At 47.6% G+C, this 22,772-nt stretch overlaps 1 protein-coding gene across 2 annotated transcripts in view; it reads right to left on the bottom strand.

Moving 5' to 3' along the window:
* Window positions 1-22,772, bottom strand: part of LOC140420896 (interferon-inducible GTPase 5-like) — a 34,367-nt gene that overhangs the window by 5,648 nt on the left and 5,947 nt on the right. Inside the window, exons 1-2 of one of the 2 annotated variants that reach the window (XM_072505022.1) lie at window positions 16,914-17,053; window positions 5,530-5,692 (exon numbers count right to left, since the gene is read on the bottom strand). In XM_072505022.1, the coding sequence (XP_072361123.1) occupies window positions 5,530-5,549 (20 nt within the window). In that variant the 5' untranslated portion in view covers window positions 5,550-5,692; window positions 16,914-17,053. Of the gene's footprint in view, window positions 1-5,529; window positions 5,693-16,913; window positions 17,054-22,772 lie in introns of those variants that run through there. The other variant, XM_072505023.1, reaches the window with a different exon arrangement.

The following is a 22,772-nucleotide window of genomic DNA, read 5'->3' as shown; positions in this document are numbered from 1 at the left end:
ATTATTAGGGGCTGGTTTAGCACAGGACTAAATCGCTGGCTTTTAAAGCAGACCAAGGCAGGCCAGCAGCACGGGTTCATTTCCCGTACCAGCCTCCCCGAACAGGCACCGGAATGTGGCGTCTAGGGGCTTTACACAGTAACTTCATTTGACAATAAGCGATTTTCATTTCATTTTTCATTTTCATTTCATCTCCTGTCTCTCCAGACAGCAGTACTGCAGCCTCATTGATCACAACTGATTTCTATTCACCACTCTGTGAATCACCATGTGGTCTGCCCTCAATCTGACTGAGCCATCCCTATTGGGTGTCTCTCACTTACTGTTTGCGAGGCTCAGATACAGTGAAAGGTTTGGTGAAGTGAGGTCTGGGTGAAGCCCAAACTGAGGACCCTGGTTATAGAACATAGAACATAGAAAATACAGCACAGAACAGGCCCTTCGGCCCACGATGTTGTGCCGAACCTTTGTCCTAGATTAATCATAGATTATCATTGAATTTACAGTGCAGAAGGAGGCCATTCAGCCCTTTGAGTCTGCACCGGCTCTTGGAAAGAGCACCCTACCCAAACTCAACACCTCCACCCAACACCAAGGGCAATTTTGGACATTAAGGGCAATTTATCATTGGCCAATTCACCTAACCTGCACATCTTTGGACTGTTGGAGGAAACCGGAGCACCCGGAGGAAACCCACGCAGACACGGGGAGGACGTGTAGACTCCGCACAGACAGTGACCCAAGCCGGAATCGAACCTGGGACCCTGGAGCTGTGAAGCAATTGTGCTAGCCACAATGCTACCATGCTGCCCTTAAGAACAAATAAATCTACACTATATCATTTTACCGTAATTCATGTACCTATCCAATAGCTGCTTGAAGGTCCCTAATGTTTCCGACTCAACTACTTCCACAGGTAGTGCATTCCATGCCCCCACTACTCTCTGGGTAAAGAACCTACCTCTGACATCCCCCCTATATCTTCCACCTTTCACCTTAAATTTTTATGTCCTCTTGTAATGGTTTGTTCCACCCGGGGAAAAAGTCTCTGACTGTCTACTCTATCTATTCCCCTGATCATCTTATAAACCTCTATCAAGTCGCCCCTCATCCTTCTCCGCTCTAATGAGAAAAGGTCTAGCACCCTCAACCTTTCCTCGTAAGACCTACTCTCCATTCCAGGCAACATCCTGGTAAATCTTCTTTGCACCTTTTCCAAAGCTTCCACATCCTTCCTAAAATGAGGCGACCAGAACTGTACACAGTACTCCAATTGTGGCCTTACCAAAGTTTTGTACAGCTGCATCATCACCTCACGGCTCTTAAATTCAATCCCTCTGTTAATGAACGTGAGCACACCATACGCCTTCTTCACAGCTCTATCCACTTGAGTGGCAACTTTCAAAGATGTATGAACATAGACCCCAAGATCTTTCTGCTCCTCCACATTGCCAAAAACTCTACCGTTAACCCTGTATTCCGCATTCATATTTGTCCTTCCAAAATGGACAACCTCACACTTTTCAGGTTTAAACTCCATCTGCCACTTCTCAGCCCAGCTCTGCATCCTATCTATGTCTCTTTGCAGCCGACAACAGCCCTCCTTACAATCCACAACTCCACCAATCTTCGTATCGTCTGCAAATTTACTGACCCACCCTTCAACTCCCTCATCCAAGTCATTAATGAAAATCACAAACAGCAGAGGACCCAGAACTGATCCCTGCGGTACGCCACTGGTAACTGGGATCCAGGCTGAATATTTGCCATCCACCACCACTCTCTGACTTCTATCGGTTAGCCAATTCGTTAAACAACTGGCCAAATTTCCCACTATCCCATGCCTCCTTACTTTCTGCATAAGCCTACCATGGGGAACCTTATCAAATGCCTTACTAAAATCCATGTAAACTACATCCACTGCTTTACCTTCATCCACATGCTTGGTCACCTCCTCAAAGAATTCAATAAGACTTGTAAGGCAAGACCTACCCCTCACAAATCCGTGCTGACTATCCCTAATCAAGCAGTGTCTTTCCAGATGCTCAGAAATCCTATCCTTCAGTACCCTTTCCATTACTTTGCCTACCACCGAAGTAAGACTAACTGGCCTGTAATTCCCAGGGTTATCACTAGTCCCTTTTTTGAACAGGGGGACGATATTCGCCACTCTCCAATCCCCTGGTACCACCCCTGTTGACAGTGAGGACGAAAAGATCATTGCCAACGGCTCTGCAATTTCATCTCTTGCTTCCCATAGAATCCTTGGATATATCCCGTCAGGCCCGGGGGACTTGTCTATCCTCAAGTTTTTCAAAATGCCCAACACATCTTCCTTCCTAACAAGTATGTCCTCGAGCTTACCAATCTGTTTCACACTGTCCTCTCCAACAATATCGCCCCTCTCATTTGTAAATACAGAAGAAAAGTACTCGTTCAAGACCTCTCCTATCTCTTCAGACTCAATACACAATCTCCCGCTACTGTCCTTGATCGGACCTACCCTCGCTCTCGTCATTCTCATATTTCTCACATATGTGTAAATGGCCTTGGGGTTTTCCTTGATCCTACCTGCCAAAGATTGTTCATGCCCTCTCTTAGCTCTCCTAATTCCTTTCTTCAGTTCCCTCCTGGCTATCTTGTATCCCTCCAATGCCCTGTCTGAACCTTGTTTCCTCAGCCTTATATAAGTCTCCTTTTTCCTCTTAACAAGACATTCAACCTCTCTTGTCAACCATGGTTCCCTCACTCGACCATCTCTTCCCTGCCTGACAGGGACATACATATCAAGGACACGTAGCACCTGTTCCTTGAACAAGTTCCACATTTCACTTGTGTCCTTCCCTGCCAGCCTATGTTCCCAACTTATGCACTTCAATTCTTGTCTGACAACATCGTATTTACCCTTCCCCCAATTGTAAACCTTGCCCTGTTGCACGTACCTATCCCTCTCCATTACTAAAGTGAAAGTCACAGAATTGTGGTCACTATCTCCAAAATGCTCCCCCATTAACAAATCTATCACTTGCCCTGGTTCATTACCAAGTACTAAATCCAATATTGCCCCTCCTCTGGTCGGACAATCTACATACTGTGTTAGAAAAGCTTCCTGGACACACTGCACAAACACCACCCCATCCAAACTATTTGATCTAAAGAGTTTCCACTCAATATTTGGGAAGTTAAAGTCGCCCATGACTACTACCCTATGACTTCTGCACCTTTCCAAAATCTGTTTCCCAATCTGTTTCTCCACATCTCTGCTACTATTGGGGGGCCTATAGAAAACGCCTAAGAAGGTGACTGCTCCTTTCCTATTTCTGACTTCAACCCATACGACCTCAATAGGGTCATACTCCTCGAACTGCCTTGCTGCAGCTGTTTTACTATCTCTAATTAATAATGCCACCCCCCCACCTCTTTTACCACCCTCCCTAATCTTATTGAAACATCTATAACCAGGGACCTCCAACAACCATTTCTGCCCCTCTTCTATCCACGTTTCCGTGATGGCCACCACATCGTAGTCCCAAGTACCGATCCATGCCTTAAGTTTACCCACCTTATTCCTGATGCTTCTTGCGTTGAAGTATACACACTTCAACCCATCTCCGTGCCTGCAAGTACTCTCCTTTGTCAGTGTTCCCTTCCCCACTGCCTCATTACACGCTTTGGCGTCCTGAATATCGGCTACCTTAGTTGCTGGACTACAAATCCGGGACGAAATTCTCCATCCCGCCCCGCCACATTTCGGCCGGTCAATGGGGTTTCCCGTTGTGGGGCAGCCCCACGCCGTCGGGAAACCCCCGGGCGCCGGCAAAACGGAGACTCCCGCCGGCGGAGAATGACGCCCCCGGTTCCCATTCCCCTGCCAAATTAGTTTAAACCCTCCTGAAGAGTACTAGAAAACCTCCCTCCCAGGATATTGGTGCCCCTCTGGTTCAGATGCAACCCGTCCTGCTTGTACAGGTCCCACCTTCCCCAGAATGCGTTCCAATTATCCAAAAACCTGAAGCCCTCCCTCCTACACCATTCCTGCAGCCACCTGTTCAACTGCACTCTCTCCCTATTCCTAGCCTCGCTATCACGTGGCACCGGCAACAAACCAGAGATGACAACTCTGTCTGTCCTGGCTTTTAACTTCCAGCCTAACTCCCTAAACTTGTTTATTACCTCCACACCCCTTTTCCTACCTATGTCGTTCGTACCAATGTGCACCACGACTTCTGGCTGCTCACCCTCCCCCTTAAGGATCCTGAAGACATGATCCGAGACATCCCTGGCCCTGGCACCCGGGAGGCAACATACCTTCCGGGAGTCTCGCTCGCGACCACAGAATCTCCTATCTATTCCCCTAACCATTGAATCTCCTACAACTATTGCTTTCCTATTCTCCCCCTTCCCTTCTGAGCCCCAGAGCCAGACTCAGTGCCAGAGACCTGGCCGCTAGAGCCTTCCCCCGGTAGGTCATCCCCCCAACAGCATCCAAAACGGTATACTTGTTTTGAAGGGGAACGGCCACGAGGGATCCCTGCACTGTCTGCCTGTTTGTTTTTTTCCCCCTGACTGTAACCCAGCTATTCTTGTCCTGTACCTTGGGTGTGGTTACCTCCCTGTAACTCTTCTCAATCACCCCCTCTGCCTCCCGGATGATCTGAAGTTCATCCAGCTTCAGCTCCAGTTCCCTAACACGGTCTTTGAGGAGCTTAAGTTGGGTGCACTTCCCGCAGGTATAGTCAGCGGGGACACCAGTGGTATCCCTCACCACCCACATCTTACAGGAGGAGCATGCAACTGGCCTAGCCTCCATCCCCTCTTACCTGACAGAATACAGCTGCCCTGTGGACTAACTAGATCTCCGCCCTCCGACTCTGCTCCCAGTCAGCTACTCTTTCTGTAAACTCCTGGCTCTCTTCGCACTCTTTGCGGAAATGTCGGAAACAAAATGAAAGGAGCACCTTACTCCCTCCTCACCTAACTCCCTCGGTCACCAAACTCTTACTCTAGCATTCAAAAAGCACCAAATTCAGCACTCAGTGCAAACAAAGTCTGCACTGTAGGGGATCACTTTTATACTGTGAATCTAGCCTCTGAAAACTGGCCTAATCCAATTAACTAATTAACAAGCTCCAGCTGCAAGTGCCTACAAGTAGAAGCCTGTTTAAAGCTGATTAAAAATTCACCTTCTTCTAAACCAAACAGCAACTTTTAAGTTAATTAACTAAATAAAAGAAAGACTAAACTTTAAATAAAAATGAAGCCTTATACTCCCTCGGTCACCAAACTCTTACTATAGCACTCAAAAAGCACCAAATTCAGCACTCAGTGCACAGCCTTCTTGAGGCTTCTCCTCCTCTGCTAAAGAGCTGAAGAAGAGGAGATGTTAATGGAGGTATATGAACTGTAGAATTGTTCACTACACTCTCATTGCAAGTGGTGATATTGAGCACTGGTCATGTGTTGCAATGACAGGTTGTGCTGTTACAGAAGGAACTGAAGAGACACAATATGAGGAGTTTCTTGACCAACCTGGAGCTGGCTCCTCCCATCCTGCTTCTCTGTCTCTCGCTGCTTTCCCCGTGTGACTGCCCAGCGATTCCAGAGCTTCCTCCTCAGAAAGGGGGAGAGGGCAGAGGCTTGTGGCTCCTCCCCCGATGTCACTTCTTTGTCTTTGGTTGTGTTGGGTTTTCTCCTTTGAGAGGCAAGTAGAGAGAGTATGAGTGGCAGCACTTTATTTACCATCAGATAAAGTACAAGACTGGTGTGAGGAACCATCCTTAATCAGGCTGTGAACAGAAGCTAGAAAATCCCTAGCGGAGCTTTTTCCATCTTTACTAAGTCAGAAAGTGAGCAAAGGAATGGGATGTGAAGATTCTTGTGTTTCCAACTCAATATTTCAGGTAATTAACACCTGACGTGGATCACAGAGAGGGCAGACGGAGTGGAAATGGAAAATGTGGGGACAGATTTTGCAGTAAAAATAATGTTGCCTGAATGACAGTCACCATTCATAATGTGGAAATTGGCCAGTATCCTGTGGCAAGCTAGCTACTCCATTGCAAATCGTCGCAAGTTGCTCCTGGTATGCACTATTAGTTTTGTGAAAATGGCATCGTGTTTCACCTCCCCATGATCTTCATGAAGTTACTACATTAAATGCCCATCAATCAAAATTATAAAAGAAATCAGGAAATGACTGATTTGCCAAATACTCCGTCATCTCTGAAGTGGGAGCCTGTGTGCATAAAACAACCGTTCCTACAACTAACTAAAGTATTTTAGGAATTTTGATGGAATTATCCTGATGGGGATATAAATTCTGCCCCCACTGCCTGACAGTAATATTATTGGATCTTTGATTCTATGGGCATGATTTCCCCGAAAGGTTTTGAAGTGTGGTAGCGAGCGGGAAGTGCCGTGAGCTACCCGCCGCTCGACCTGGCGAGTCCGGCAAAGCAATACAATGTTAATTGGTCCACTTAACAAGGGCCCAAGGGCTTTATGCAGCAAATCAAGGCTCGTCAGCTGATTCGCTAGGACTGTGCTCGCCAGCACCGCACTAACAAGGTTGAGCAGCACTTAAACAGTGTGTACATGGCCTACCCCACTCAGCTCGCAGCCATGGCGGTGAGAGGCCCGGTTCAAAGGTTTGGAGACGCGGACCTGGGGTGGTCCTAGATTTGTATTTATTTATTTTTTAATAAATTCAGAGTATCCAATTAATTTTTTCCCCCAATTCCGGGGCAATTTAGCGTGGCCAACATACCGACACTGCATTTCTTTGGATTTGTGGTGGTAAGGCCCATGCAGACATGGGGAGAATGTGCAAACTCTACGCGGTCAGTAACCCGGGGCCGGGATCGAACCTGGTACCTCAGGGCCGCGAGGCAGCAGTATGAACCACTGCGCCACCATGCCGCCCGGGAGGCTCCTAGATGCGGTTGAGGAGCAACGTCTTGTTCACCCGAGGGCCTCAAAGGGTGAGCCACAGGGCAGCCAGTGCTACCTGGGACAAAGTGGCAGTGACGGTCAACTCAGGCAGTGTGACCAGGAGGATTGGCCTCCAGTGCTACAAGAAGGTCAATGACCTACATCGGGCAGCACAAGCCCTTCCGGGGTGGCCCCATTCCCTGCCTCCCATGAGACCAGCTCAGAGGAGAGCTCCAAGGATGCCACAATTGACACGTCACAGCTGTCATCCCCACATTCCACCAGCGCAAAGACACACACCTCGTTAGTGGTCAAGCTTCTGGGGCACAATCTGGTGAGCACCACACAGTTGCTGATGCACATCAGGCAGAGGCAGGACCCCCAGGCGAGACAGCAATCGGAGGTTTGCTGGATCCCAGGGCCCAGCTGGGTCCCAGCCTGATGCTGAGCCTCTGGATACCGCAGCTGATGGAGACATTCGAGAGCGGCCATGACATTCGGAGGAAGATGTTAGCGACACCCCAGCAGGTCCATTGCCAGCTGGAGGAGTCCCAGAGGCTACTTGTATAGGAGATGTCACCAGCAATGTGCAGCACCAAGGCCAACACTGCTAGGATGGCGACCGCAGTGGAGAGCCTGGTGCACGCCTTCAGCAGCATTAGTGAAGGTGTCCAAGGTGTGGCTCAGTCAGTAACGGCCATGGCTGAGGGTCTCGGCAGAATGCCTGACTCACTGGGGGATGTGACCCAGTACCAGGTGGACCTTGATGAGGTGCTGCGGGACATGGCCCAGTCTCAGATGGGCATTGCCAAGGCCCTGCGGAGCATTTCCCTGTATCTGAGGAGCATCGCCGAGAGCGTTGACACTGAGGTGCAGACATTGGGGAGCCGCCAGGACTGTTAGAGTCAGATGTCGCAGTGGCAGCCGGGCATCGAACCAGCTGCCCCTCTGACCCGAGGTGAACCCAAGGGCCCTATGGTGCCCGCAAATCATGTTTTGGGCATGTCCAAAGCTTAGGGGGTTTTGGCAGGGATTTGCCGATGTCACATCCATGGTGCTAAAAACAAGGGTGGCGCCGAGACCAGAGGTGGCGATTTGTTCAGTGTCGGAAGACCCCAGAGTCCAGGCAGCAAGAGAGGCTGATGTTTTGGCCTTTGCCTCCTTGGTCGCCCGGAGATGGATCTTATTAGCGTGGAGGGACTCGAGCCTCTGAAATCGTGGGTCTGGGCTAGCGACATGGCTGGGTTTCTCAGGCTTGAGAAAATTATGTTTGCCCTGAGAGGATCAATGTTAGGGTTTGTTCGGAGGTGGCAGCCGTTCATCAACTTCTTCGGGGAAAACTAAACTGTCAGAAGTTTCAATAAGGGGGGGGTGTTGGGAGTTACGGAGTAAGGGGAGCAGGGAGAGTTAGGTTAGTTTGGTTTAGCTTAGGTAGGAACAATGAGAGATGGAGGGGGGTGTTATGCACCGAATTATGTTTACATTTGTATTTGGAACTTTTGTTGTTATAAAACCATACATGCCTTAATAAAATGTTTGTTAAAAAAAAAGGAAGGACAAGCTGGCCATCAGCCTCAAATTAAGAGGCCAAGCACCAAGGCGGCATGGGGGCAGCAGACTCCAGACAATGAAGAGGACGGAAGGCCTGGGAACAGCAACCTGTGGGCGAAGGGAGTAGCAATGTGTCCAATGCACCCCAGACCCCGGACAATAAAAGCAAGGGCACAGACCAGCTGCGGAAATCCATGAGTAGCAACACACGAGGCGAAGATCGGCCTACAACACCAACACCCACTGAGTGCAATTCTGAACACCAGGGTTACAGAAACCCCCTCCCTCCCCATATCACCCAGTCGAGATTATGGGCCCGATACAGACCAGGACTGTTTCCTCAGCCCGGCAACCCTGAAACAGTTTGTCACCACCAGCGATATGCAGGGCCACATCCAACAACTGAAAGCAGCTCGAATACAGACTCTGGACTCTGAGACTGGTAAATCTACTTTTTAATAATGGGTTTTAAAATTGCATCGATTAATGTGCAAAGCATTAAAGACACTTCACCATGTGTGACAAATCTTAGTTACCTGGCCAACGTTAAAACAGACCTACTGTTCCTGTAGGAGTGTGGAATACCGCACCTCAGCAACTACAGACGCAGGGTGAGCTGGTCATCCCACGGGCCATCCATCTGGTCAGGAGGAAACGATTGTCGTTCCTCCGGCCTGGGTATTCTGCTGTGGGGAGGCATGTTCACCATCACCAAAGTTAAGGAGGTGGTTGGTGGACACCTTCTCATAGCAGACGTTGCATACAAAAACGCTCCTCTCAGACTCATTAAGTTGTACGCTCCCGCCTAAAGAATGAGCGGCTGTCAGTCTTTCAGCAACTCCCACTGCTGTTGGCCACTTCCATACCAATCATTTTGGGCGGTGACTTCAAATGCATCATTGGTGCGACTGGAGATTCTGGCAAGGTTGACAGCAAACTGGACGCCATGTCCAGACTCCTGATGGAAACGGTGAAAGATGCCAAGCTGCACGCTGGTCAGGTCCAACAATGTCAAGCCGATCTTCTTCTCTAACCACAGCCTCCTACTGGCCAATTGTCACCTACAGGAAAACCAGGGGTTGGGCAGGGGGACATAGAAGCTGAACGTGAAACTGTTGACCCCAGAGAAGCCCGAAAGGTTGGATAATAGTGAAAGACATCTTTGAGTCTCCATCTCTCCAGTGGAAAGCAATCAAGGGGAACATCAAGAGGTTTTTCATCCTCAAAGGTGTTCAGAAGGTGAGAGAGACATGTCCAAATTCCAGAAAAGTATGCAGAACCTGCTCCGGCTGCAGTCAATGCGGGTTGATGTCAAGGAGGATCTCCAAGAGGCGAAGAGCCAGCAAGGCTCGCTCTTTACCTCAGAGGCCTCCAAGGTCATTTTCCAGTCCAGAGTCCGCTCCTTAGAGCAGGATGAAATTCGAAGCTGGGTTGGGAGAAGGTGCTTTTTATCCGTGGTAGGTGACTGGTAAGTAGTTTTTCTTTTCATTTGTCTACTTATTTATTTATTTTTTTCCTTTTTTTGGAATTGTAGTTGTATAAGTTAACCTACGGTTTGAGACTAGCAGGACATCCCAGACCCATGTCATGCTCCTCGTGTGCGATGTGGGAGCTCAGGGACACATCCGCTGTCCCTGGCTCCTTCACGTGCTAGAAGTGTGTCCAGCTGCAGCTCCTGTTAGACCGCTTGACAGCTCTGGAGCTGCTGATTGACTCATTTTGGAGCACCAGCGATGCTGAGGGCGTCGTGGATAGCACGTTTAGCGGGTTGGTCACACCGCAGGTGAACGTTACTGAGGGAGATGGAAAATATGTGACCAAAAGACAGAGCAAGAGTAGGAAGGCAGTGCAGGTGTCCCCTGCGGTCATCTCCCTGAAAAACAGATATACCGCTTTGGATACTGTTGAGGGAGATAGCTCACCAGGGGAAAACAGCAGCAGCCAGGTTCATGGCACCGTGGCTGGCTCTGCTGCGCAGGAGGGCAGGAAGAAGAATGGCAGGGCTATAGTGATCGGGGACTCAACCGCCGGCGGCTCTGCGGACACAATCGAGACTCCAGGGTGCCAGGGACAAGGGTCAAGGATGTCTCGGAGCGGCTGCAGGACATTCTGGGGAGGGGAGGGTGAACAGCCAGCTGTTGTGGTGCGCATAGGCAGCAACAATATGGGTAAAAAACGGGATGAGGTCCTACAAGCTGAATTCAGGGAGTTCGGAGTTAAACTAAAAAGTAGGACCTCAAAAGGCAGTAATCTCAGGATTGCTACCAGTGCCACGAGCTAGTGAGAGTAGGAATGTCAGGATAGATAGGATGATTGCGTGGCTTGAGAGGTGGTGCAAGAGGAAGAGATTCAATTTCCTGGGGCATTGGAACCGATTCTGGGCGAGGTGGGACCAGTACAAAGCGCGACGGTCTGTACCTGGGCAGGACTGGAACCGATGTCCAAGGGGGGGGGGGGGGGGTTTGCTAGAGCTGTTGGGGAGGGTTTAAACTAATGTGGCAGGGGGATGGGATCCGATGTAGGAAGTCGGAGGGAAGTAAAACAGGGCCAGAAACAAAAAGGAGTAAGGGGGAAAGTGTAAGCGAAGCCATAGACAAAAATCAAAAAGGGCCACAGTCCAGGGTACATTGACTGAGGAGAGTGTGACAAGGGAGGAGGCCAATGCAGGATTGAGGGTGCTGTACCGAAATGCACGCAGTGTATGGAACAAGGTAAATGAGCTTGTTGCGCACATTGAAATTGGCCGGTACGATGTTGTGGGCATCACAGAGACGTGGCTGCAAGAGGATCAGAACTGGGATCGAAATATCCAAGGATATATGTCCTATCGAAAGGACAGGCAGATGGGCAAAGGGGGCGGGGTTGCATTGTTAGGAAGGAATGAAGTTAAATTGACAGCAAGGAGCGATATAGGATCAGAAGGCATAGGATCTCTATAGGTAGAGTTGAGGAATCGCAAAGGTAAAAAGACCCTGATGGGAGTTATGTACAGGCCTCCTAGCAGTAGTCAGGATGTGGGGCAGAAAATAAATCAGGAGATAGAAAAGGCATGTAAAAAGAGCAATATTACAATAATCATGGAGGACTTCAATATGCAGGTGGGCTGGGAAAATCCCAAGAAATGGAATTTGTGGAATGTCTAAGAGATGTTTTTTTGGAGCAGCTTGTGACAGAGCCCACTAGGGAACAGGCAATTCTGTATTTGGTGTTGTGTAATGAGGCAGACTTGATTAGGGAACTTAAGGTGAAGGAGCCTTTAGGGAGCAGTGACCACAATATGATAGAATAGACCATTACTAAGGAGAAGGTTCTGGGGAAACTGAAAGGTCTGAAGGTGGGTAAGTCACCTGGACCGGATGGACTACACCCCAGGGTCAGAAAAGAGATAGCACCCCAGGGTCTGAAAAGAGGAAATTGTGGAAGCATTAGTGATGTTCTTTCAGGAATCACTGGAGGCAGGAAAGGTCCCAGAGGACTGGAAGGTGGCTAATGTAACACCACTGTTTAAGAAGGGAGGGAGGCAAAAGACGAGAAATTATAGGCCGGTTAGCCTGACTTCGATCATTGGTAAGATTTTAGAGTCTGTTATTAAAGATGAGATTGCGAAGCACTTGGAAGGGCATGGTAAAATAGGACTGAGTCAGCACGGCTTTGTCAAAGGGAGGCCGTGTCTGACAAATCTGTTAGAGTTCTTTGAGGAGGTAACAAGCAAGTTAGACAAAGGAGAACCAGTGGACGTGATTTATTTAGATTTCCAGAAGGCCTGTGACAAGGTGCCGCATAGGAGACTGTTAAATAAGTTAAGAGCCCATGGTGTTAAGGGTAAGATCCTGGCATGGATAGAGGATTGGCTGACTGGTAGAAGCCAATGAATGGGGATAAAGGGGTCTTTTTCAGGATGGCAGTCAGTGACTAGTGGTGTGCCTCAGGGGTCTGTGCTGGGACCACAACACAATATACATTAATGATCTGGAAGAAGGTACTGAAGGCACTGTTGCTAAGTTTGCATATGATATAGGGCGGCATGTGGTGCTTTGGTTAGCACTCGACTGCGGCGCTGAGGACCCGGCCCTGGGTCACTGTCCATGTGGAGTTTGCACATTCTCCCCATGTCTGCGGGGGTTTCACCCCCACAAACCCAAAGATGTGCAAGTTAGTGGATTGGCCATGATAAATTACCCCTTAATTGGAAAAATAAATAATTGAGCACTCTAAATTTGCAGATGATACAAAGATCTGTAAAGGAACAGGTAGTATTGAGGAAGCAGGGGGGCTGCAGAAGGATTTGGACAAGCTAGGAGAGTGGGCAATGAAGTGGCAAATGAAATACAATTCCTCCTTCCACTTTGGAAGGAGGAATCTAGGCATAGACAATTTTCTAAATGGGGAAATGCTTCGGAAAGCAGAAGCATAAAGGGACTTGGGAGTCCTTGTTCACGATTCTCTTAAGGTTAATATGCAGGTTCAGTTGGCAGTTAAGAAGGCAAATGCAATGTTAGCATTCATGTCGAGAGAGCTAGAATACAAGACCAGGGATGTACTTCTGAGGCTATAGAAGGCTCTGGTCAGACCCCATTTGGAGTATTGTGAGCAGTTTTGGGCCCCATATCTAAGGAAGGATGTGTTGGCCTTGGATAGGGTCCAGAGGAGGTTCACAAGAATGATCCCTGGAATGAAGAACTAGTCATATGAGGAACGTTTGAGGACTCTGGGTCTGTACTCGTTGGAGTTTAGAAGGATGAGATGGGATCTTATTGAAACATACAAGATACTGCGAGACCTGGATAGAGTGGACGTGGAGAGGATGTTTCCACTTGTAGGAAACACTAGAACCAGAGGACACCATCTCAGATTAAAGGGACGATCCTTTAAAACAGAGATGAGTAGGAATTTTTTCAGCCAGAGGGTGGTGAATCTGTGGAACTCTTTGCCGCAGAAGGCTGTGGAGGCCAATTCACTAAGTTTCTTTAAGACAGAGATAGATAGGTTCTTGATTAATAAGGAGATCAGGGGCTATGGGGAGAAGGCAGAAGAATGGGGATGAGAAAATATCAGCCATGATTGAATGGCGGAGCAGATTCGATGGGCCAAGTGGCCTAATTCTGCTCCTATGTCTTATGGTCTTATGGAAACATGCTCACGTTTCTTCGTCCGAAAGGTGCACAGAGAGACCTCAGTGATCAGCAGCCTGAAGGAAGAAAATGGCTCAGTAAAGTCTTTGTAGTCTGACATCCTGAGGATCAGCAAATCCTTTTATCCTTTGTGTACAGCTGCATCAAGCTGTGCGTGGACATCCAGTAGTGTCACTACATACTGAGGTTCTACCTGTCCCCAGGTGTTGCAATGATGGGTCTGGTATCATTGCCACGGAACGCTCCAAGTAGTTGGACCGTGCCATATCACCTGTCCCTCGTGGCAAAAAATTCTTCAGAAAAACACCTTTGACCACAAGGCGATCAAGCGGTGGTCTGCACCTAATGTGCTTGACGCTCTTGAGGTAAAAGGAGACAGTAGAAAATTTTGGATGGTTCCTTCAGCAGACTGTCAGAGTCATCTGGCAGAATGCCCCATCACCAGAACTTTCAAACAAGCAGCAAGAGCTGATGGTGAGAAGGGCCCTCTCCATCAGATCCTTCATGCATGCCCGAGGTCTCAGTGCCGTAGCACGCTGCCCTTGAAGCGGCTGCAGGCTGGGTGAGATGGTCATACGCCTCATTGTGGAATGGCCTTTGCAAAGAAGGCCTGGAGAGAGAAGCTGTATTAGCCGAGGTTCATCCCCAGCAGCTCCATGGTGCAGGATTATGTGCTCTACGGACTGTTCCCAGGGGGACACACCGAGTCAGGCATCAACTACTTCTGGAGGATCATCAACCCGGTGAAAGACGCTCTTTGGTCTGCCCGAAACTTAGTGGTTTTCCAGTGCAAAGAATTTTGCTCGATCAAGCACTGCAGACTGGCACCTTCCAAGGTCCAGGAATATGTGTTGAGGGATGCAGTCAAGCTTGGGCAGCCTTTGCTGAGGCGCAATGCGGAAAGGCCACTGTGTAAGGTTTTCCAACAAATGTATGCCGAGGGGCTGGTAACTGTGTAAAACTCCTCAGTCTGTGTGATTATCACTGAATGTATAAATCTGTATTGAAGCACCACAGGGTGTAACACGATCAATGTAAATAGTTTGAAAAGAATTGTAATGAAAACATTCAAATGTATGTAATGTCCTCATTATTGAATTGAAGTACCTCAGAGTGAATCTGTACATCTGGAGAAAATGTAAATATCATATTATGACAATTTGAAATATATTTGCAACAATTTTTCTTTAGAGATTTTATGAAAAAAGAATATATTTTTAAAAAATGCATGTGCAAATCTCCATATAAGGGAGGAAGGAACATGCCCAATGTTGCCCTAATCCTGATGGCCACCTTTGCGAGTGGCTGCAACAAGCTGTGCGAAGATCCACGGTACGCAAACATCAAGTGTCACTACAAGCTGAGATTCTACCTGTCCCCGGTGTTACAAAGGATGGGTCTGACCACGTTGCTGCAGAAAGTTCCAAGAAGCTGGGAATGTGGAAACATTTGTTCAGAAGAACACCTTTGACCACAAGTCCATCAGTCAGTGGTCTGCACGTCACGTCCTCGAGGTTTGAGGGAAAAGGAGACGATGGATCCGGTTGGATTGTACCCTGAGCAGACTGTCAAAATCACTTGGCAGAATGCCTCATAACCAGAACTTTCAAACAAGCACCGAGGCCTAGCTTGGCTGGTGGTGAGAAGGGCACTACCCGTCAGACCCTTCATGCATGCCCGAAAGTCTCAGCACTGCTGCATGCTGCCCTCAAAGTGGCTGCAGGAGGAAAGACAGTCACACACCTCCTTGTGGAATGTGCCTTTGCAAAGATGGTCTGGAGAGAGATGCAGTGGTATTTGTTGATGTTCACCCCAGCAGCTCTGTGACACAGGACAACTTTTGTTCTACAGACTGTTCCCGGGGGCACACACTAAGACAAACATCAACTGCTGCTGGAGGATCATCAACGTGGTGAAGACGCTCTTTGGCTTGTCCGAAACCTGTTGCAGACTGGCACAGTGCTCAGGAATGCACTCAAGCTTTGGGCTGCCGTCGCCAAGATGCAATGGGAAAAGGCCACTGTGTACGTCCTTCTAGCCAATCTACAATAAAGGGCCGATAACCGCTTAAAACAGTCATTTTCAATGTCAGGGTCATACGTAAGGAAATACTGGCAAATTAAAGACTAAAATCCTCAAAACTTCAAAGGCATTCATGGTGAGTTTGAGGACAAATCTCTTGATTTTTTTCAAAGGATGCAGTGAAAACTTAAACCATCAGCTGAAGTCCTTTGCAGAAATGTAAAATTGAATGACAACGCAAATGAGATTGTGCGGGCCAAGCAGGCTGTCCTGTCACATTAAATTGTGGGTCGCGAAGTCGCCCGGTTTTGATTGCTAAGGTCAGCTGGCGTGGGTCGCAAAGGATGGTAAAAATGGGTCCTGGGCAAAAGACTTTGAAAAACACTTATGTAAATCCCCTCGGACTGTGTGCTTACCGCTAACTGTATGTAACTGTATTGAAGCACCTCATTGAGTGCAACATGCCTGATGTACATGGTTTGAACAGAATTACTCTCTGTCATGAAAATATTGAAATGTTTGTATGAATTGAAGCACCTCAGAGAACATCTTGACCTCTGGAGAAAATTTGAACATCATTGCCCTTTCCTGTCTTGACGATTTGAAATGTTTTGCAACCTCACTTTCAGATATCTTATGAATGAAGTATATTTTTTTGCAAAAAGACAGTTGTGAGTGAGACCTGGGTGGATGGGCAGTGTCCGGGATTTGCTGTGGCCCCTTTGGCAGACAAGTCTGCTCAGAGCCAGCCGAGGGTTTGTTATACTGTCACTCTATTCACTCATATAAGTGGCCATTTTAAAACTTTTGAAAACAAACGTGTTTTTTTAAAAAGTTAACGAAGTGTTCGACATCCATGCAATAATATCGAACAGTACTTATTCCAAACTTTTCATTAGCTCTGCAGTGGAATAACAAAACGCTTGAGCTGAATTCCTTGTCCTGACAAAATAATTGATCAGGGCAGTCGAGCTCCTCTGCTCACTTGTTATTGTATCATTTCCCCAATCTGACAAACACCGTGACTCATCATTTCCTGCCATGTCCTTTCTTTTGTAAGTTTCGTTTTCCAAGCCCGACTGAATCGCGAATATAAAACTTGCTTTCAATAACTTTTGGGGTTTGAACACAGTCAGAGCTGAAACGCGAAGGGAGACAGGCAGACTGAAACCCGCGAGTGCAATCTTTAAAGTTGTGCTGTGACTCTCGTTAAACCTGTTGGATAAAATTCACCCTGAATTGTGACAATCGCGCTTTGTTTCCATTCTCCATTCTTACCTGTACAGCTCCCTGGCATGAGCAGAGTGTTTACTCAGTGAAGTTCTCGCACTGCTAACTTCTCAATCCAGAGTGTTTCAGCGTCAAGTTCGCACAGGGAGCACAGTCGCAATGAACAGATTTAACAGCTTTTGAATAAATCATTGGGTAGATTCCTGCATACTATCCAATGACAATCAAACCCTGTATGGTCACTTGTTACTGGGGAGATTTTGCTTTTCTATTTCCAAGGTTGTGAGTATAAATCACAAAAGGTGTTTCTCACTGACAGTCGTTGGGAAATTGTGGTGTAGAGTCTGAATTTCTAGCTATGGCGAGACAGAGACATGGGTTCAAACAGTTCCTACCTCCCAAAGGATTTTGTTCTGATTAAAAATTACTCTTCATTCATTTCCTTCATGCCCTCCAGCTTGTGACTTTGCTGAATTCCAATCGCTGAACAGCATCAGACCAATAATATCTAATCAATCACCAGCTAACCTTCTCCCCAAAACACAACCCAGCACATTAAATAAACAAAACCAAAAATGGGATTGTAAGTGCTGATGATCTCATCACTATTTACATTCCCTTTGTCTTTCTGTCCATGGCATCTTTGTCAATCCCCACCGACCACTTGCCCTCTCCACGCCATGTACCACCCAGTTCTCCACGCCATGTACCCCCCTCCCACAGTATAATAATAATAATCTTGATTATTGTCACAAGTAGGCTTACTGCAATGAAGTTAGTGTGAAAATCCCCTAGGTGCCAAACTCTGGCGCCTGTTCGGAGGGGAAATTCAGAATGTGCAAAGCACATCTTTCGGGACTTGTGGGGGGAAACCAGAGCACACGGAGGAAACCCACGCAGGCAAAAGGAGATCGTGCAGACTCCGCACAGACAGTGACCCAAGCTGGAATTGAAGTGGGACCCTGGCGATGTGAATCAACAGTGCTAACAACTGTGCTACCGTTCTCTCTAGCTTTGACAAAGACTCATCCAGACACAAAACATCAGCTCCCTTCCCTCTCCACAGATCCTCTCAGTCCTGCTGAGATTATCTCACATTTTCTGGTTTTGATTCAGATTCCAGCAACTGCAGTCATTTGCTTTTACAAGCACGTTACAGTTTCACATGCTACAATTACAGGAGGGATCTATTGAAATTGACGTGGAGAGGATGTTTCCACATGTAGGAAAAACTAGAACCAGAGGGCACAACCTCAGACTAAAGGGACGATCCTTTAAAACAGAGATGAGGAGGAATTTCTTCAGCCAGAGGCTGGTGAATCTGTGGAACCCTTTGCCGTAGAAGGCTGTGGAGGCCAAATCACTGAGTGTGTTTAACACAAAGATAAATAGGTTCTTGATTAATAAGGGGATCGGGAGTTATGGGGAAAAGGCAGGAGAATTGGGATGAGAAAAATATCGGCTATGATTGAATGGCAGAGCAGATTCGATGGGCCGAGTGGCCTAATTCTGCTCCTATGTCTTATGGTCTTATGGTCATACCACACGTAGCTGTTCAAAAAGTATTGCCACAAAAGTGTTCTCCTGCCCCCATTCTAATTAAATATTTAGCTGTTGCATCAATCAAAATGAACTGACATGAGCTGGCTCTTTGTCAACCTGATAGGAAGAAAGAGGTTGCTGAGTGACTTGCGATCCATGGTTATGTCGGCCACGATGCAGACCATAGAATGGGACACATGAGGGTGGAGTATAAATTCTCCTAACTTGGCACGTTAGCTGTTGAATGCTCGTACTGCCCTGGCTAATGTTGGTGCTACAGGGATCACCTGTACAAATCCATCATGTCCAAGTCATCAATGGAATTCAACGTAAGCAATTATGCAATGTACCAAACAGGTTCATTAATATGCTTCAGGCAAGGGAACTGATGCTCTGGAATGTGCAGGTCTTAGATAGGACAGACCTTATATTAAAACTGTGTCCCCTCGTTCAAGATTCCCCCATGGGTGGAAATGTCCTTTCAGAATCTATCCTGCCAAACTTCTTCATAATTCTATATATTTCTATAAGATCATGTCTCATTCTTCTAAACTCAAGTAAGTAGAGGTCCAATCTGCTCAACCTTTTCTCACATGCTAAGCCTTTTGTCTCAGCTACTTCTGAGCTGTCTCTAATGCAAGGATACCCCTCTTTAAATGATGAGACCAAAACTATATGCAGTACTCCAGGTGCTGTCTCACCAATGCCCTGTACCGTTGTTGACAGATTCCATACTTTAATACTCCCTTGCAATAAAATTCAAAATTTTACTTTTTTTGTTGTATCTATGTGTTAATATTTTGTGATTAATGTTTGAGGATTTCCAGGTCCTTCTGTACCATAGCATTCTGCAGTCTCTATTTTTCCCAAACACCAACATTCACAATTCCACATTTTCCCAGATTATCCACCATCTGCGAATGTTTTTCCCACTCACTTAATCTATCTAAATCTTTTTGTATTCTATTTTTGTCCTTCTTACAGCTGGCTTTTCTACCTATATTTGCATCTTCAACAATTTTGGCTACTATACACTTCAGCCCTTCAGACAATCAATATAAATTCAAAATAATGTGGTCCAGCACTGAGCCCAGTTTGCAATGGACATTAGTATCATAGATTATCTTAGAATTTACAGTGCAGAAGGAGGCCATTTGGCCCATCGAGTCTGCACCGACCGGCTCTTGGAAAGAGCACCCTACTCAAGGTCAACACCTCCACCCTATCCCCATAACCTAGTTACCCCACCCAACACTAAGGGCAATTTTTGACACTAAGGGAAATTTATCATGGCCAATCCACCTAACCTGCACACCTTTGGGCTGTGGGACGAAACCGGAGCACCCGGAGGAAACCCACGCACACACTGGGAGGATGTGCAGACTCCACACAGACAGTGACCCAAGCCGGATTCGAACCTGGGACCCTGGAGCTGTGAAGCAATTGTGCTATCCACAATGCTACCGTGCTGCCCCTAATCATCATTGTGGTGCTTTGTTCCTGTTTTCAGCTTCTTCATGGGTTGTTATCCAGAGGCCCTGGAGTTCACTCCAGCACTGCTGGCAGCTGCAAAATGGAGGAATCTGGCTTGGGCCCAGAATACGTGATGTCAGCGTATGGGGCATGTGACCTGCTCTCTGGTGCCGCCTCCGGTGGGAGGACTCCAGAATTTGCTGAAAATAACTGGCCTGGGACAACGCACTGTACACTGCTTCACGGCTGTGCTGGAGACCTGCCACTTTTGCGGCCTGGTGGAGACCGTGGAGCATGTCTATGTTGTATGTCCTAGGCTGCACTCCCTTTTTGCTTTCTTGACAACGTTGTTGTTGAGGTTTAGTTTGCACTTCAGCCCCACGCTCCTCATCTACGGGCATCCGGTGCGGAGGGGGGCAACGAGGGTGGAGGATATCCTCGTAAACCTGCTCCTGGGCCTGGCCAAACTTGCCGTTTATAGGTCCAGGCAGCGGGCGACCGAGGGGGTCATCCGGCCCAACTGTCTGCCCCTCTTCCGCGGCCTTGTTCGCGGCCGGGTGTCCCTGGAGAGGGAGCATGCGGTGACCACGGGCACACGTGAGTTGTTCCATGCGCGGTGGGCACCGCAGGGGTTGGACTGCCTTATTGGTCACGATCTTCGCACTTTGATTTGATGGGGAATGAGTATGAGGCATGAGTCGGCTGTGATGGACTGGGGAACGCTATAGGGATGACGGAATAGCAAACATTCAGAGGCCATGAGTGAACTGCAACAATGGTTCATTCCTGTCTGCCGCAAAAAGAAAACGGGAAAAGTGTCCAAACCATGTCTTACAAGGGAAATTAAAGTTAGTATTAGATCCAAGGAAGAGACATACACATTGGCTAGATAAAACAGCAGACCTGAGGATTAAGAGCAGTTTACAATTTAGCAAAGGAGGACAAAAGGATTGATTGAGAAGGGGAAAATAGAGTACGAGAGTAACCTTGCAGGGGACATAAAAACTGTCTGTAAAAACATTTATCGGCATATGAAGAGAAAAAGATTGGTGAAGACAAATGTAGTTCCTTTACAATACGAAACAGGGAAATTTATAATGGGGAACAAAGAAATGGCTGACAAACTAAATACATACCTTGGTTCTGTCTTCACAAAGAAGGTCACAAATAATGTACCAGAAATGTTGGGGAATACAACATTTAGTGAGAGGGAGGAAATCAGTATTAACGGGAAAGGGTGTTGGAGAAATAAATGGGATTGAAGGACGATAAATCCCCAGGGCCTGATAATTTACATCTCAGAGTACTTCAGGAAGTGGCTCGATAAATAACGTTTGCATTGGCGGTCATCTTCCAAGATTCTATAGACATCTGAAACAGTTCCTGCAGATTGGAGGGTAGCTACTGTAACCCCACTATTTAAAAAGGGAGATGGAGAGAAAACAGGAAATTATAGACCAGTCAGCCTGTCTTCAGTGGTGCGGAAAATGCTAGGGTCCATTATAAAAGATTTGATAACAGAGCACTTGGAAAACAATAGCAGGATCGGACAGAGGCAGTATGGATTTATGAAAGGGAACTCATGCTTGACAAATCTACTGGAATTCTTTCAGGATGTAACCAGTAGAGTTGACAAGGGAGAGCCTGCGGACGTGGTTTATTCGGCCTTTCAGAAGGCTTTCGACAAACACCACACAAGAGATTAGTGTGTAAATGTAAAGCAAATGGGATTGGGATAATGTATTGTGATGATTAGAAAACTGGCTGGCAGGCAGGAAATAAAGAGGAGGAATAAATGGGTCTTATTCAAAATGGCAGATACTGACTAGTGTAAAGTATAAACTGCTCAATAGAAAGTGAAGGTGCAGCTTCCACAGCTGTTTTTTTCTCGGATGCAATTGGGAACAAAGAGGCACAACCTTTAAAATTGACACAAACCAGACTTTTAGCCTTAGCTCCAAAACTTCACATATAATCAGAGGTGATATTTAAACAACTAAAGCTTCTGTTTCTTGTTCTTGGTGAGCATTCACTAGAAAATGGTCACTTATCACAACAACCAGGATGATCTCCATCTGCTATTCAATAGTATTCCATTCCAGAAAAGTGCCATCTGAGAACAGGCAATGCGGAAGTCCCTGTGATAGAGAGATAGTATAGATGTGTTTATGAAGTTAGCTAAGTAGATGTGAAAGAAAGAAGTCGAAGATGGTACGGCCAACCCCAACGTGAGGTTCCCCAAAGTTATTGATCCGGGCAAGACCCCTCAAATTGTTGGCGACACCATGGCGCTTCTCAAAGAAAACTACGCACAGAAAACGAACACGCTGTTCGCCAGGCACGTACTCGCCACTTGCTCTCAACTCCCTGCTGAGTCCATAGAAGACTTCTGGCGGGCCCTAATCCCACTCGTCCGGGACTGTGACTGTCAGGCCGTTACGGCTACCGAATATTCCAACCTTCTTATGCGGGACGCGTTCGTAACGGGGATTGGGCCGGACCTCATACGCCAGAGACTGTTAGAAGGGGCCACGCTCGACCTAGCTGAAACAATGAAGCTAGCGCTCTCCATGACGGTTGCCTCAGGTAACTTTCAGGCCTACCCCACCAGCCGTGCGGCCCACCCCTCCTAACCTTCATGGACCCCACAGATGGCCGCCCCAGCGGGGGCCTTACCCAGCCAGTACGCCTGCGCCACACGCCAGCCCGCGCACCCCGGGGGACCCCGATGTTACTTCTACGGCCAGCAGAAGCACCCTCGGCAACGCTGCCCGGCCCATGCTGCCCTTTGCAAGGCTTGCGGCCAAAAGGGGCACCTCGCCGCAGTGTGCCAGGCCCACGCAGTCGCCGCTATCACCCCCACCCCCCTAGCCTACACACAATGGGCGCCAT

Source organism: Scyliorhinus torazame, chromosome 5 (genome assembly GCF_047496885.1).
Source record: "Scyliorhinus torazame isolate Kashiwa2021f chromosome 5, sScyTor2.1, whole genome shotgun sequence".
Classification (NCBI taxonomy): Eukaryota; Metazoa; Chordata; class Chondrichthyes; order Carcharhiniformes; family Scyliorhinidae; genus Scyliorhinus; species Scyliorhinus torazame.
The sequence above is the reverse complement of the archived record's forward strand: the minus strand, read 5'-3'. Positions and strand labels throughout refer to the sequence as shown.